This window comes from Charadrius vociferus, unplaced genomic scaffold (genome assembly GCF_000708025.1).
Source record: "Charadrius vociferus isolate BGI_N301 unplaced genomic scaffold, ASM70802v2 scaffold12, whole genome shotgun sequence".
Lineage (NCBI taxonomy): Eukaryota > Metazoa > Chordata > Aves > Charadriiformes > Charadriidae > Charadrius > Charadrius vociferus.
Genome location: NW_009647422.1, coordinates 1,080,160 through 1,094,981, shown reverse-complemented (window position 1 = coordinate 1,094,981; position 14,822 = coordinate 1,080,160). Strand labels below are relative to the sequence as shown.

General features: G+C 44.8%; 1 protein-coding gene across 1 annotated transcript in view; it reads left to right on the top strand.

The window, feature by feature from the left end:
• CCDC13 (coiled-coil domain containing 13) overlaps window positions 1-11,586 on the top strand; it is a 32,177-nt gene extending 20,591 nt beyond the window's left edge. The window contains exons 11-15 of the mRNA XM_009880494.1: window positions 96-179; window positions 996-1,124; window positions 4,543-4,697; window positions 10,772-10,886; window positions 11,427-11,586. Of these exons, the coding sequence (XP_009878796.1) occupies window positions 96-179; window positions 996-1,124; window positions 4,543-4,697; window positions 10,772-10,886; window positions 11,427-11,586 (643 nt within the window). The remainder of the gene's footprint in view (window positions 1-95; window positions 180-995; window positions 1,125-4,542; window positions 4,698-10,771; window positions 10,887-11,426) is intronic.
• The last annotated feature ends 3,236 nt before the right edge of the window (window positions 11,587-14,822 follow it).

The following is a 14,822-nucleotide window of genomic DNA, read 5'->3' as shown; positions in this document are numbered from 1 at the left end:
GGCAGCGATAAACACAGACACTGGAAAATGACCCGAGTTCTTGGAGGACTGCCCTCTGTAGAGCTCAGTGCCTAACAAAGCTTTCTTCCTCTCAGCACAGTGTCCAAGATGGGCCATACGCTTGTAGAGTCGGCAGCTACTAAGCCTTCCCTTCTCAGTAATAACATCACACCTGGAAGGTATGTATATAAACTTCATCATAAACAAGGGAGGTTTCCTGCCACGCTCTGCAAGCTGCTGGCAAGCCGTGTCCTTGTCTGCCTTGTTTCTGCAACAAACAGCTTCTTTCGCCGTCCTTTCTACCTGATACTGCCAAAGAGCTCTGACACAGGCTCTAGTGTCTTCTGGCTATCTTAATTTTTTTAATTGATTGCTATTTTACGCCCCATAAATCCTGTTTTTCCCTTTTCACCCCCAATCACCAAGATTTCTGCTTTTTGCTCTAAAGGAGATATTCCTGAATACTGCTGTGCAGAGAGGTCGGAGAAGTAATGAAGTACATAATAATGGGATACATGGGAAAGCCTCCCCTTCCTTTCATCACGTTAGGCACAAGAACAGCCTTTGTACTAATGCTGCCTGAAGCCTTTCAGTGGGAGAAAATCAATCGCATGCCATTTAATAGCTGAGCCTGGCACTTTGGAGAATCCACGTACAGGCTGCTTTTACTTTGGCAGTAGCAATGGGAGCAGAGTCAGTGATAGTGAATTGATCAGAGGTGGAAGTTTGTTTTCAGGGGTGATGGGAAGGGGGAGCATCCTTGCGAAGGGAAAGGCCTTTCTAATGAAACCTACGGTGGCTTTATTTCCAAGTATTTCTATTCCATTTATTGCAGTATAGAGCTTGATCCTGGGGGGAGGCAGTGAGCCTGGCTCTGCATTCTGGCTTAGTCTTCAGACAAGTGTATTTTGATATGTTTTTCAAATCCTGTCTTTGTTTCATTTCCTTCATTTGTGAAATGGGAAACAGACTCTCTACGCTTCTGCTGCTTTTAGGCTTGCTGGCACTGACAGCCCGGATTTGAAAGCGCTGCAGACGCAGATCACAGAGCACAAGGCTCTCTGCCAGGCTGCTGAAGTGGAAAGAGACAGGCTCCTGGAACTGGTCACTGTGCTGCAGAAAAGGTAGCGGCTGATTCTGCCAGTATCCTTTGTGGGATGCTGTGATTAAGGAGCCCTTGAGACGTGTGAGAGTCTATAGCATGCAGTACAGTACGCCATACGCTGCCAGTGTGATCCTTTCCTTAAATAGGGGCTTTTAAATTTTTTCTGCTTAATTTCCCTGCCTAGTTGATGATTCATTTTTTTATTATTATTCTTTTAGAACAAAGAGCAGGAAAAATGGAGTCATCTTCAAGCTTGCTGCACCTAAATAAAACTAGAATTCATGTATTTATATATGTGTGATGTTATTTAGGCAGCAATATTATTCATCAGTAGTAAATACTGTAATTACAGTTATAATCTGACTTCTATTCCAGAAGCTTTTCACATTCTTTTAAGTTTTGCTGTATCCTCTTTTAAATGAATTTCTTCTGGTTTAAATGAAGCACAGTGGTGATTTTTTTTTTCTATTATTCAGTTCAATTTAAGACGATGTTAAAAGCCAGCTATGTTTTAGGATGGGGGAAGGGAGCAAAGTCCTTTCTCTTTAGATGCCTTTTAGCTACTCCTTTTTATCCTAGCCAAAGAATGTATATTATTTGATTCCCAAAGCTGTATTCCGGCTTGTGGGAAGACATACTTTGTCTGTGTGCTTTTGAATACAATAGGAACTATTTGCTTGCTTGCTCTGTTTTCCAGTAGTAATCATTTCTCACTTGCCTAACTTTTGTCCCGTACAATTAATCGCAGTCAGAAAAATACATTTTTTTGTAACTGTGGTAAAGGTGTTATCCTCTGTGCTTTTAAGGGCTAAATCCTGGAAATACACACTGTGAGAATTTTATTCATGTTTGTAAGCCCGGTGACTTTAATAGAGCTATTCAATTAGACAAGGATGGACGTGTGAGAGATAGCTGAAATGCGGCCATTACGAATATGGGATAATGAATAACACGGAGTCAATGAAATGCACAGTTGTTTGTAAAATGTACCATAGACTGATGATTCAGCAGCTCCACAATTATCATACATTTATCAAGAGCTCCTGCAGGTAAAGTAAATTTTGTGAGATTGTGTGCAATAACTCTTGGAAGACCTCAGGATAATGTAGCATCCAGTCATATTTCAACATGAATATATGTTAAAAAATCAGGCATTCCTCCTCTTCCCATCCCTTGTTGGAGTGTGGGTCAACAAAGCTCAAGTAATATAGATAATGCTTAAGTCAAGAGAGGAGCACTGGGAGTGGTTACACGAGTGGGATTTTTTTACAGCAGCTGCCAGAATTTAGGACTGTGTTTCACAATAACTTACTGCAGAGCGGAACATACTGTCAGGAGATGCTCCGTTGTAAATGGTTTGTAGGATCGGGCCCTGCTGGGGGAAGGGGAAGAGCTAGAGAAACATTTTAGTTTAAGGTATTCATATTGGCAGAAGGTTTTATAAAAACCGACTAGTCTTGTCATTTTTCCTCCGCTGTTTGTCTAACGTAGATGCTAGGAGGACACCTGGTCACGGGCAAGTTTAGTGAATTTAGATCCGCTGAGAGAAATATAATTTCTCATAGCATGTCACCAGCCACAGGAGGTCAGAGTCTTGCCTGTAGCTAGATTTTTAAGACAGTGATATAATTTTATTATAGTTGTAATATTTTTTTGCGTTATGCCAGCTAGGAGGGAAATAAGACTAATCAAGTCTCTTGATTCAGGGAGTAATCAGCTATTACCGTGGGGTCAAGAAGGAAATTCTTTTATTCTACACTATACAATACAGTGAGCCAATTCAGATTTCTCTCTAGCTTTAAACTCTTTTAAATTATTTGGTATCAGGCACTGCCTCACGCAGTGTGCTCCACTCACTGCATCTGTGGGCGCACATCAAATTTTTGTAGTTAGTTTTCTCGTGTCGTGTGGGGTGAGTAGAGAGGCACTTTGCTCTTCTGTTCGGTACTGCAGAGTGAACCATCGGATTCTTTTCCACTCACTTCCTTCCATGGTAGTGTCTAATGGCCAAGTTTATGAAAAGCAACATCAAATTTCTTTTCTTACTTGCAGATAACTGATGCAAAACAGCTAAACGCTAGACAGTGCTTTTATAAACTATTTTCCTTCCAAATTTTTTCAGTGTGTTTAAAAAACCACAGCTTATTACCCCTGTAATAAAAGATCTGTCTTCAGGAATCTGCAGCTTGCCTGCTCATCTGAGTGGTGAATTCACACAAGTAGCCAGCGTTAAGGGATTTAGGCAACCTCCATTAATGAACCCGTTATTTCCAACTGTACTCATTGGTTAATTCTGTTTTGCAAATTTGGAGGATGTCATCTGAAACAATTGCACTGGGATTTTTTCCTCTGGATGTATGGAAAATTCTCCTTTTCCCTCGGTTGGAAGCTACGCAGCATGAAGTAGGATTCAGTATCGAGACTGACTGATCCTTAATAGTCACAGAATCACAGACTGGTGGGGGTTGGAAGGGACCTCAGGATCTCCCCCAGTCCCACCCCCTGCCAGAGCAGGGGCACCTACAGCAGTTGCACAGGACGGCGTCCAGGCGGGTTTGGAGTGTCTCCAGAGTGGGAGACTCCCCCACCTCTCTGGGCAGCCTGTGCCACTGCTCTGCCACCCTCACAGCAGAGAAGTCCCTCCCCATGTTAAGATGGAACTTCCTGTATTCAAGTATGTGCCCGTTACCTCTTGTCCTGTCACTGGGCACCACTGAAAAAAGACTGTTCCCCCCCCCATGGCACCCTCCCTTTAAGGATTTATAAGCATTGAGAAGATCCCCCCTCAGTCTTCTCTTCTCCAGACTAAAAAGCCCCGAGTCCCTCAGCCTTTCCTCATAAGGAAGATGCTCCAGTCCCCTCATCATCTGCGTAGCCCTTTGCTGGACCCTCTCCAGCAGTTCCCTGTCCTTCTTGAACTGGAGAGCCCAGAACTGGACACAGTACTCCAGATGTGGCCTCACCAGAGCAGAGTAGAGGGGGAGGATGAGCTCCCTCGACCTGCTGGCCGCACTCTTCTTGATGCCTACTGGGATGCCACTGGCCTTCTTGGCCACCAGGGCACATTGCTGGCTCATGGTCATCCTGTTGTCCACCAGGACTCCCAGGTCCCTTTCCACAGAGCTGCTCTCCAGCAGGTCAGCCCCCAACCTGTACTGATGCATGGGGTTATTCCTCCCCAAATGCAGTACCTACACTTGCCCTTGTTGAATTTCATAAGGTTCCTCTCTGCCCAACTCTCCAGCCTGTCCAGGTCACACTGTAAAGCAGCACAGCCTTCTGGCGTGTCGGCCACTCCTCCCAGTTTTGTGTCATCAGCAAACTTGCTGATGGTACACTCTATCCCTTCATCCAGGTCATTGATGAATATATTGAACAGGACTGGACCCTAATCATGACATAAATAATCTGAACTAGCTTTTTTTTTTGCCTATCAGGGTAGAGGAAAGCAGTGGTAAAGTCTTGGAAGTTGAGAAGAGGCTTCAGGAGGAGCGGCGGCGATGTGTCATTTTGGAACAGCAGCTTGAGAAACTGCAAATGGATCCAGGGAGGAACACAAGTACCCTGAAACCTCCTCTGAGGAGCAAAACAGGTGAGGTGGAGCACTTATCTACAGCTATGTCCCCTGTCCCACTTCTTTGGTTAATAGCAACAACATTTGGACTCTTATCTGTCAAACCTACACAAGTGCTTGACCTTACATGCGGCTATTTGGACCTACTCAGACTGGTAGACCGACACAGAAGGTGAAATCCCGGCCCCACTTAATTCCAAGCAGATTTTGCTACAGATTTCAGTGGGGCCAGAAGTTTTGCAATGTGTTGTTTTCATGGGATGACAGTCTGCAGAAAAAACTTGACACTGCTCTGTGTTGCCACCGTGGCTACTGCTGTGCTCCTTTTGCACTTCTGCCTGAGAGATTCATCTGAAGGTTAAGAGCAGAATTAAAGGACGCATCCAAATTTAAGGCCTGTCAGTGTCTATGAAAAACTATTGCTGGTGATGAAGTAATTAGATCTGTTGTAATTTATTATCCCATGAACATGATAATCTCTTGCTATAAATATGAAAGCCTCACTAGCATAGTTAAAGGAGAAGAATTCATGGTGGATGTTAAATTTTTATTTCCCTGATCAGATCCTTTTATTGCTTAAGGACTCTGATTCTGTAAAGTATCTAAACCAATAAAATGGCACATATTCTTAAGGAAACTTTTCCAGTAGTTTCCCTTTTTATATGTATTTTCATAAAGTAAAAAGACTAAACGCCAGGATATGAACAGTAGGAATAGGAATTTCAATTTGGCAAATACTAGGGTGCCGTCAGGCTGAGTTCCGGTGATGAGAGAGGTCACAAACCTCATCAGAGACCTTGTACAAGCTCTCAGCCTGCCCCACGCTGAAACGCACGATCTTTGGCCGTTGGGCGACTGCCCTGCAGCTCAACAGATGCATGGTGTAGTTTCCCATCATGACTCCATCCAGCGCTGAGGTGTGTACTAAGGCTACCTCATCACCTTAGAGCTGACCTGTACTGAGCACTATGACCTGTGTGAGCAGTCACCTACTTTTCCACCTGCACTGGTGTCTTGTTTCTTCTTAGGTGTGGGTCAGGCTGAGATAAGAAATGCTACTGTAACTGCATTGCATTTTTTTTGCATCTCCCATCGTAGTGTTTTTGGTCATGTGCATGTTTGATGGTAAGTTCTCTCTGGAGCAGGACCGTGACGCAAGAAATCAAAATGTTGTTGTTCACTCTGTTCTCGAGTCATACAGGAGAGGTAGGGTCTCCAGTATAACATCTACACAGTGTTCAGGAGTGCAAGGGAAGCACTGCCGTTCACCCATCCAATGTATAGAGAGAATTAGGTATGCAGAAAGAGGATTCAGAGGAACCTGAATGGGGACTGAATGACTACTTGAAACCTACTTCCCTCTGTAAAATATGGATCTGTTCTTTAGAGCAAAACTGTTGTGCCCTTAGAAAGGGTTCCAGCCAACACTGACTCATTCTCATGTGTTTTTCTGCAAGCGCTGATTTTTAGAGCTGTCTCACCTGTATTAACTGACAACCTGAGGGCAGAAAAAGTAGTGAAGAAAAACTTAGGTCCTAATAGAAACCTAGTGCTTAGAAACAAAGTGCTGCAGCCTCTGGACTTTAGGATATAGGACATTCATCTTGATAAGAGAGCAGTGCTGGGCCTCAGAGAAGTGGTACCGTGGGATGTCCTTTGTGATTCCCAGGAGGGTTTGCAGGTGAGAGGCTTTGGAGCCCTTATATGGTTCTGCAGATGCCCAGAGGAAGAAATCAGGGTGTGTGTAGGGACAGACAGTAGCCAGGTGAGAGCTGTGGGACTACAGCTCTCAATGGTACACTTTTTACTGCCTTAAATAGTATGGGAGCATTTTGGTGCTGTCTTCTAGAGGAGAATTTAACTGAATTTTTGAGTGCTTAGACTTTCATACAAGCTGGTAGTGTAAAGTGTTGATGTTCCGTTGGTGTTCTGTTATCATTCATGTGTTCCACTTAGATTTCCCTTGCAACCCCAAAGAGATACAATGATAAACTCTTCAGGTCCTGAGCCATTTTGGTCAAGTTGTTGTGCTGTTACAACAGTTTGGTAACTCACCTCTGGGAGATTGGCATTTCATAGCCAGAGGAAAGAGGCTGTTCTTACCAGTGTGACAGGTTCCCTCTTACTAAATATTTAGTTCATTAGCCTTGTTTGCATAAGGACTAAAAGCAAATGTAGACAAGGATTGGCAGTAAGACTAATAAGGAGAAATCCTCTCGAAGTCCATAAGATGAGGAGGTAACAGACTATTTCACCACCCTTCTTTGAAGCGAGCTCAGCCCCGTGTGATGTGTCAAAACTCTCTGGGGTTTGTACAAGAAGTGAGTCTACAAGTCTGTAATATACCTCTTCAGCAGAGCATGTAGGTTATCTAAATGCTTTCATGCTGGATAGTTGAGGAAATGACAAGGAATAAAAAGCTTGAATATAAAATAGAGACTAGAGAACCCGCTAATTAACATAATATTTTATTTTCTTTCTGAAAGTGCAAAATTGAAGCGAGCTGATCTAATTACCAATCTAATGTTTCTAGTCTCTTCAATTCAAGGGAAGGAGATAATGATGCTAAGTAGCTAGAAACAACCCCGTTGTCTTTTTAAATTATTCATGCTTTTAATTTTTTTTTCTGTCTTATCCAAATTTCTAATTAGCAAAGGATAATCCCAGAAGAGAATAGGTAAGTAACAGCAGGTTTTCCTCAGTCCTGTAAAACACAACCTCGAGATCAAAAGCATCAAAACTTTAAGGATGCTTTCCGTATAGCATAAGAGCTCTCCATCCCCAGGTGTAAGAAATCAGGAAAGGAGGGCAAGAGACCAGCGTGGCTGAGTGGAGATCCGCTGGTCAAACTAAAGGGCAACAAAGAGATGCACAGGCAGTGGAAGCAGGGACAGGTATCCTGGGAAGAGTATAGGGACGCTGCCTGGTTGTGTAGGGATGGGGTCAGGAAGGCCAAGGCACAGCTGGAGCTGAACTTGGCAAGGGATGCAAAGAATAATAAAAAGGTCTTTTACAGGTATATCAGCCAGAAAAGGAAGGTCAAAGAAAGCATAACTTCACCTGATGAGCAAGACTGTCAAACTGGTAGCAACAGACAAGGAGAAGGCTGAGGTACTCAACAATCTTTTTTGCCTCAGTCTTCTCTGACAACCTCTCTCCCCACACCTCTCGAGTGGATGGACCGCAAAGGGACTGGGGGAGGAAAGTCCCACTGTAAGAGAAGATCAGGTTCATGACTACCTGAGGAACCTGAGCATACAGAAGTCTATAGGACCTGACAAATGCATCCCAGAGTCCTGAGGGAATTGGCTGCTGTAGTTGCCAAGCCATTCTCCATGGTATTTGAAAAGTCATGGCAGTCAGGTGAAGTTCCCAGTGACTGCAAAAGGGGAAACATTGCACCCATTTTTAACAAGGGCAGAAAGGAGGACCATGGGAACTAGCGACCTGTCAGCCTCACCTCTGTGCCTGGGAAGATCATGGAACAGATCCTCCTAGATGCTGTGCTAAAGCACATGGAGGGCACGGAGGTGATTCGAGACAGCCAGCATGGCTTCATCAAGGGCAAGTCCTGCCTGACTAACTGCGGGGCCTTCTTTGATGGAATGACTACATCAGTGGACAAGGGAAGAGCTACAGATGTCATCTGTCTGGACTTCTGTAAGGCCTTTGACGTGGTCCCCCACAACATCCTTCTCTCTAAATTGGAGAGATATGGATTTGATGGGTGGACTGTTCAGTGGATGAGGAATTGGTTGGATAATCACATCCAGAGGGTAGTGGTGAACAGCTCAATGTCCAGATGGAGACCGGTGACAAGTGGTGTCCCTCAGGGGTCCGTATTGGCACCAGTACTGCTTAATATCTTCGTCAATGATGTAGACAGTAGGATCAAGTGCACCTCTAGCAAGTTTGTGGACGACGCCAATCTGAGTGGTGCAGCTGACAGGCCTGAGGGATGGAATGCCCTCCAGAGGGACCTGGAAAGGCTCGAGAAGTGGGCTGTGTGAACCTTATGAGGTTCAACAAGGCTAAGTGCAGGGCCCTGCACGTGGGTATGGGCAACCCCCTGTATCAGTACAGGCTGGGGGATGAAGTGATGGAGAGCAGCCCTGCTGAGAAGGACTTGGGGATACTGGGGCATGAAAAGCTGGAGATGAGCTGGCAATGTGTGCTCACAGCCCAGAAAGCCACCCACATCCTGGTCTGCATCAAAAGCAGCGTGGGCAGCAGGGCGAGGGAGGGGATTCTGCCCCTCTGCTCCACTCTGGTGAGACCCCTCTGCAGTGCTGCATCCAGCTCTGGAGCCCTCAGCACAGGAAAGACCTGGACCTATTGGAGCAGGTCCAGAGGAGGCCACGAAGATGATCAGAGGGCTGGAGCGCCTCTGCTGTGAGTACAGGCTGAGAGAGCTGGGGGTGTTCAGCCTGGAGAAGAGAAAGCTCCAGGGAGATCTTATTGCAGCCTTTCAGTACTTAAAGGGTCTGCTGCAATAGAACAAGGGGTAATGCCTTTAAAATAAAAGGAGATTCAGACTAGATATAAGGAAGAAATTTTTTACAATGAGGGTGGTGAAACACTGGCACAGTTTGCCCAGAGATGTGGTAGGATGTAGATGCCCCATCCCTGGAAACGTTTGAGCTCAGATTGGATGGGGCTCTGAGCAACCTGATTTAGTTGAAGATGTTCCTGCTCATTGCAGGGGGGTTGGACTAGATGGCCTTTAAAGGTCCCTCCCAACCCAAACCATTCTGTGATTCTATAAAATCATTTCTAAGTTACACAACATAGCCTTTTCTTCTCATATGTTTTTGTGAGAGTCCAATACTCTCTGACCAGGTTCTTTTAGATATTCCACACGAGGAGGATTTAGTGTTTTAATACCAAATTTCCTTATTTGAAGATATCTGGTGTTATGTAGGATTTTAATTTGGAAAAGTCATACAGCAATGTAGTGAAATCTCAACACAAGCTCAATATAGCAATTGCAATATACAGTTGAATCACAACAGAAATATGATTCCCATTACCAGCCTAGAATTTCACTCTCGCGATGCTGGGTGTCTCCCATTGCCAGAAAGGAATACATGGGTTGAAGCCCAGTCAAACCTTTCTTCAAAGTTAATTTTGCTGGTTGTTTCATCTTTATACTCTATGTTGGGCTGAACCACGTGACTTCCCTCATGTTGGTTTGGCTGGCTCAAGGGAGGTAGTACTTTCTATTGATTATTTTAGAGAAGGACATTTACGTTTACTCAACTGATTCAGCCATTTATATACAGCAAAGACCACCCTCCAGTCCCCTCGGTGTTGGGTTAAGTTCAGCATCTTCTACAATAGCTGTGGTCACTTCCTACATTCCTTTTGGAGCTTCTTGAGCACATCACTCTTGCCTGTCTTCTCTGAACCTTCTTCCATTGTTCGCTGATTGGTCACATTTTTTTGCTTCTCCAGCCCCAGTAGTAAATTTGAATTACATTTTCTCTATAACCCTGAAAAAAAAGTTTTTGTGTCCCTTTGAAATGACAGGAGTAATGCTGCATGTTTTGTGTAGGGCTTTATTTTGGAAAGCATTCCCGATTTAGAACCTTAGTTTGAAGTACACGTTCACGTGCTTTACTGGGTTTAACCTATGTTGTGTTTCTGCTGAGGATCAAAGCACCTCACAAAAGCAGTTGCAGTGAGTGCCAAACACAAACTTTATCACAGTCGTTCAGGAAGCTACAAGTGTCATAATCGTAAGTGAAATGCAATGATAAGATAAACCTCAAACTAATTCTTTACAACTGTTTCTATAACCTATTGTTTTGGCCAATTAAATATTTTTGATTCATTTTTTTCTTTTCTGAATAGGTAGGCACACATATTACTGCATTTAGCCCAGAAATGAAAACTCATAGTGGTTTAATTTTGATGAAAGGAGATTAAAATAAAAGCCTGTCGTATATATTTACAGTATCTTCATGGATATACATAGAACTGAACAGATTCCTTAGTATTTATTCGCTGTTTCCTGACATTTGCTCAGCGTGCTACCAAGTGAAAATGGTTGCTTGTTTTACGAAAACTCCATTTTGTGATTAAATCTACAGGCCAGTCCGTGAGTCACTCAAGACTCACCTTGAACGTGAGTGACAGGAAGGAGCTGTCTGCAGCCCAGCTTTCAAAGTTGCCTCTGGAATCGCAGATAGAGGAGCTGAGCACAAGGTATGGTTTCTCTTCCTCCATGATGTGTTACTCACAATAGCTCAACTTCATTGCTGTCCGCTTAAAAGTCACATTACCTGCACCCACTCCTCAGGAGATAAAACCTAGCAAACTCTGTAGAAATTGCCCATCCTCAGGTTTGAGCTTGTCTGTGTCATTCTTACACAAATTTCCTAATAATTATATGGATACCCAGAAACGTTAAGCTGATGCAAATGTTAAGCAATGCAAAACACGTGCAAGGAAGACACCTTTTTTTTTTTTTTTTCCTTTCCTTATTATTATTATTGCGAGCTTATTAGTGCAAATAAAATTATAATCTTTAACAAAAGAGATCTGAAAAGTATCTTGGTCATTTAATACTCTTTTCTGTCTCAAAGAGAGAAGGAACAAGTGTTAAGTCTGCTCTTTCTCATGCCTCTCATAAAATTACCAGAGAACATGTATTTCAGTGTTTTCTTCCCCGGAGCTGAAGCACTGCTCTAATTTGCTTTGAAGTTCCACAGCTCACATGAAAGTTTTCCTTTTGTTTCCTCATAGGCTTGTGATCCAGCTGGATGAGAACGAAGCTCTGAAGGCAGCTTTGGAGACTACTGTGAGAAAGAAAGAGGAAGACTTTAAACTGTATCAAGACACAATGGACCAAGTGAAGGATATCTTTTTACAGGCCATTCGGCAGCGGAAACAAGAGAAGAGTTAAGAAAGATATTCAGAGTCCTTTGGACTGCAAAGCGGGGAGAGAGTCCAGGCATCGTGCCCATGAATTGAAATGCGGTGGCAGTGTAGTTTCGCGGTCTCGGATCATGTCATTTCTTTAGCGTTTGCAGGAGAGGATGAGAAATGGAGACGAAATACAAAAAGAAAATTTGCATGTCAGCAAATTCTGCCTGTAAGAGTTAGCAAGCAGCTGGCTCTCAGACTGCACATGCCATAGGTTGGTGCAGTTTAGGAAGCTGCAGTTCTGCAGTGTGATTTTGGGCAAAACTTCTCTAGTTTCAACAATATTTTCCTTGAGAGGGCTCGATATTCAATCTGCTGTTGCCTTTATCAGCTCATGAAGGAATTTGCTTTACAAAAGTTATGCCAGCCCCCTTCCAAAGTTGTGCCAGGAGCAAACCGAGATCTGTTTTTATCAGCACACTGATACCTGCCTGTCTCGGACTTTCTGTAGTACTTAAGTGCTTAGGGAGAGGATTAGCCTGGCCTGTGAATATCTGCAAGTGAACTTTGGGGGGGGCTCCACTCCCCATTCTGACCTCTTTCTTTGCATGAACATATTGGCAGCAGAGTTTTCTGAAACTCAGTGGAGTTTCCGCTGAAAAGGTAGACTGTGCAGATTACCCCTGCAATCAGTCAGACCTACCTTAAATTCAGCTCAATTCCGTACGAAACTTGCCATCCAGGTGATGAATTCCCTGTTTCTGGGTCTCTTCATTCATCCAACGGGCAGGTCTTGTTCACGCTAGGAAGAAACGCTAACGCAACGCAGGCAGGTCCTCCCTGCAGTAGTGGCAGGACTTTTGGAGGTGCCGAAAACCCTCGTGTCTCTGTCCGTTTCTCTTGCAGCACGGTGAGAACACCAAGCGCAAGCTAATAAGGCATCAACATGCAGGCTGCCAGCCGCGCGCTAGCCTTGGGGATTACAGGCGAATGGAGAGCTAGTCATTTTTGTATAGTGCTGCTTTGTTTCTCGGTTGAAAGTCTTGAAAGCTCTTCTTTTTCTGCTTTGCTTTGTCAGCCTCTTTTTGCGAGTGTGAAGTTTGTCGGACTTGAACCCCAGCCACCACCAGCGCAAAGTGGATTTGTGGATGGGCAAACCGCCGCTCCCTTCCCCAGTGCAGGGTTCGCATCCTGACTCCACTGAGATAAGGTGGAGTGAAAAAGAAGAGAGCAGAGCGGGAGTTGCTCCAGATGCAGTGAGGGTGCTGGTGTCCCTGTCTTTTTTCTGAGGTTCAGAGGTGTCTCTTTTCAAACAGTTCCCAGAGTTCCTGATGGAGGAGGACACGGAGCTGAGGATAAGCTCAGCACTTGAGAGTTAACCCTGCCTGGACTTCAGAGCCCGGCTCTGCTCCCCCAGCGCTGGCCTGTAGCTCAGCAAAGCTGTTGGGTGTCTCTAACGCAAAAAAAAGCAAGACCAAAACAGTTCATTGCTATATTCCCACTCCTCACCCTGCCGGTAGCAGCAGTGGAAAAGGCATCTTGCAACCCACAATCTTCTCCTCCCTACAGCTCGAGGAATTGTAAATCCTGGATTGAGAGATGGACACAGTCTCATCCATGTGAGCTGCTTCTGTTTCTATTCAACTCCATCCTGATGATTGTGTAGCATGGGGTAGAGTGAGCAGACCAAAGAGAAGAAATCAGCCCAGATACAGATATTTTAAGGACCTGCAGTAGAGAGCAGATCCCTTTGAAAAGCTGCCTGAGCTGGGGCAGAGGTGCGGAGATTTTGCTATGCGATGGCTGCTAAATTCAGGCCGGTAGCTTGCGGCTGGAGATTCTGATTTCGCTTACACAGAAGTGTGAATCAATAATATTTTCACCTAAGTACAGCAGAGGCAATCTGCCGTCCTTTCTGACACACGGTCATCATTTGTCTCCTGTCCCGTGATGAAGTGGTGACGATCATACTGCTCTGCAGCAAAATTCTTCCTGGGGGTGGCTGTGAATCAGCCCATGAAACGCAGATAAGAAACTGGGAGCGCTGTATGTTACAGAGCACGTATGGCTCCCGAGCACATGGTGCACGCCTCAAGTGCTGTGACACTCATTCCTTTAAACATACGCTTGTTTGGGGTTGTACAGAAGCATTTTCTCTTTTTTTTCTGCACAAACGCACACAGAGCACCAGTGGACACCTTGACAAAGGAACTAAGACGCTATAAAATAGTTTATTTAGAGAGCCAACACCTGTAAGTAACTGTTTATCATGGAAATGTGCGATCTGTCTCCTGTCGCAGAGCAGTAGGGGGGTCTGAACACAGGCCCAGTTGTCCAGATCTTCTCAGTTTTCACCTTAGTTTAGAAATAGGAGTTTTGAATAGCTTTGAAATAACAGTTTTGAGATTCCTCTGCATTTCCAGAGAGTGACCTGCCTTGGAATGCTCCCTGTGCTGGCTCTTGCAGCAACTGCTTCCCAATTTTCAAGGTGCAAGACCGATTTTCTTGCAGTGCTTGGCGTTTTGTTGCCGAATGTAAGAAACCCTGACAGATCTTGGAAGTGGCAGCCCTAGTTCAGCTGGCTGCAGCAGCCCCGTGTCCCCAAACTCGTCACTCGGAGAACAAAAAACAATGAAAATATTTTTCTCGCTGCCTGCAAAACCTCACAGCCCTCGTCCTCAGCCACAGAATCGCGCCAGCGTGTTTGATGTGCTCTTCGAGCCACAACATTTCTTTTAGGGATATATCTGGGCTCGATCTGAAACCTCCACAACCCCCTGCTTTCCTTGGAAGATTGTCCTCGTGGATAATTACCAGCCCGCTAAAATCTCGTGCTTCAATTCTCATTTGAATGTCTCTGGCCTCAGCTTGCAGCCAGTCGTCGTTACGCTTTTCTTCGTTAGATAAAAAGCGGTGTGAGTACCCAGCGTTTCCTCGCTGGGACAGCCTCCCTCTGGTGTAAAGTCATGTCACAGGCCGCTTTTTGATAAGCTCTGAGTTTTTTCAGCTTCTCGTTGTAGCGAATGGTGGTGACAGCCTCGTGGTGACAACGCTCGGCACCGCTGGCACCGGCTGCTGGATACAGTTAAGCTGTGAAAAACAACGGAAAGTTAATTTTGCTTCAAGGATTTGAGGCTGTGGACACTCCTCAGCAGGATTCAGCCAGCTTTTAGCTAATGTATGCCAAGAACACGAGTCCTCCAAACACTTGGGCTGAGCCAAAGGTTATCTCCTACCCTGGGGCTGAGCAGGGGACTTTCCCGAAGGAGCCAGAAA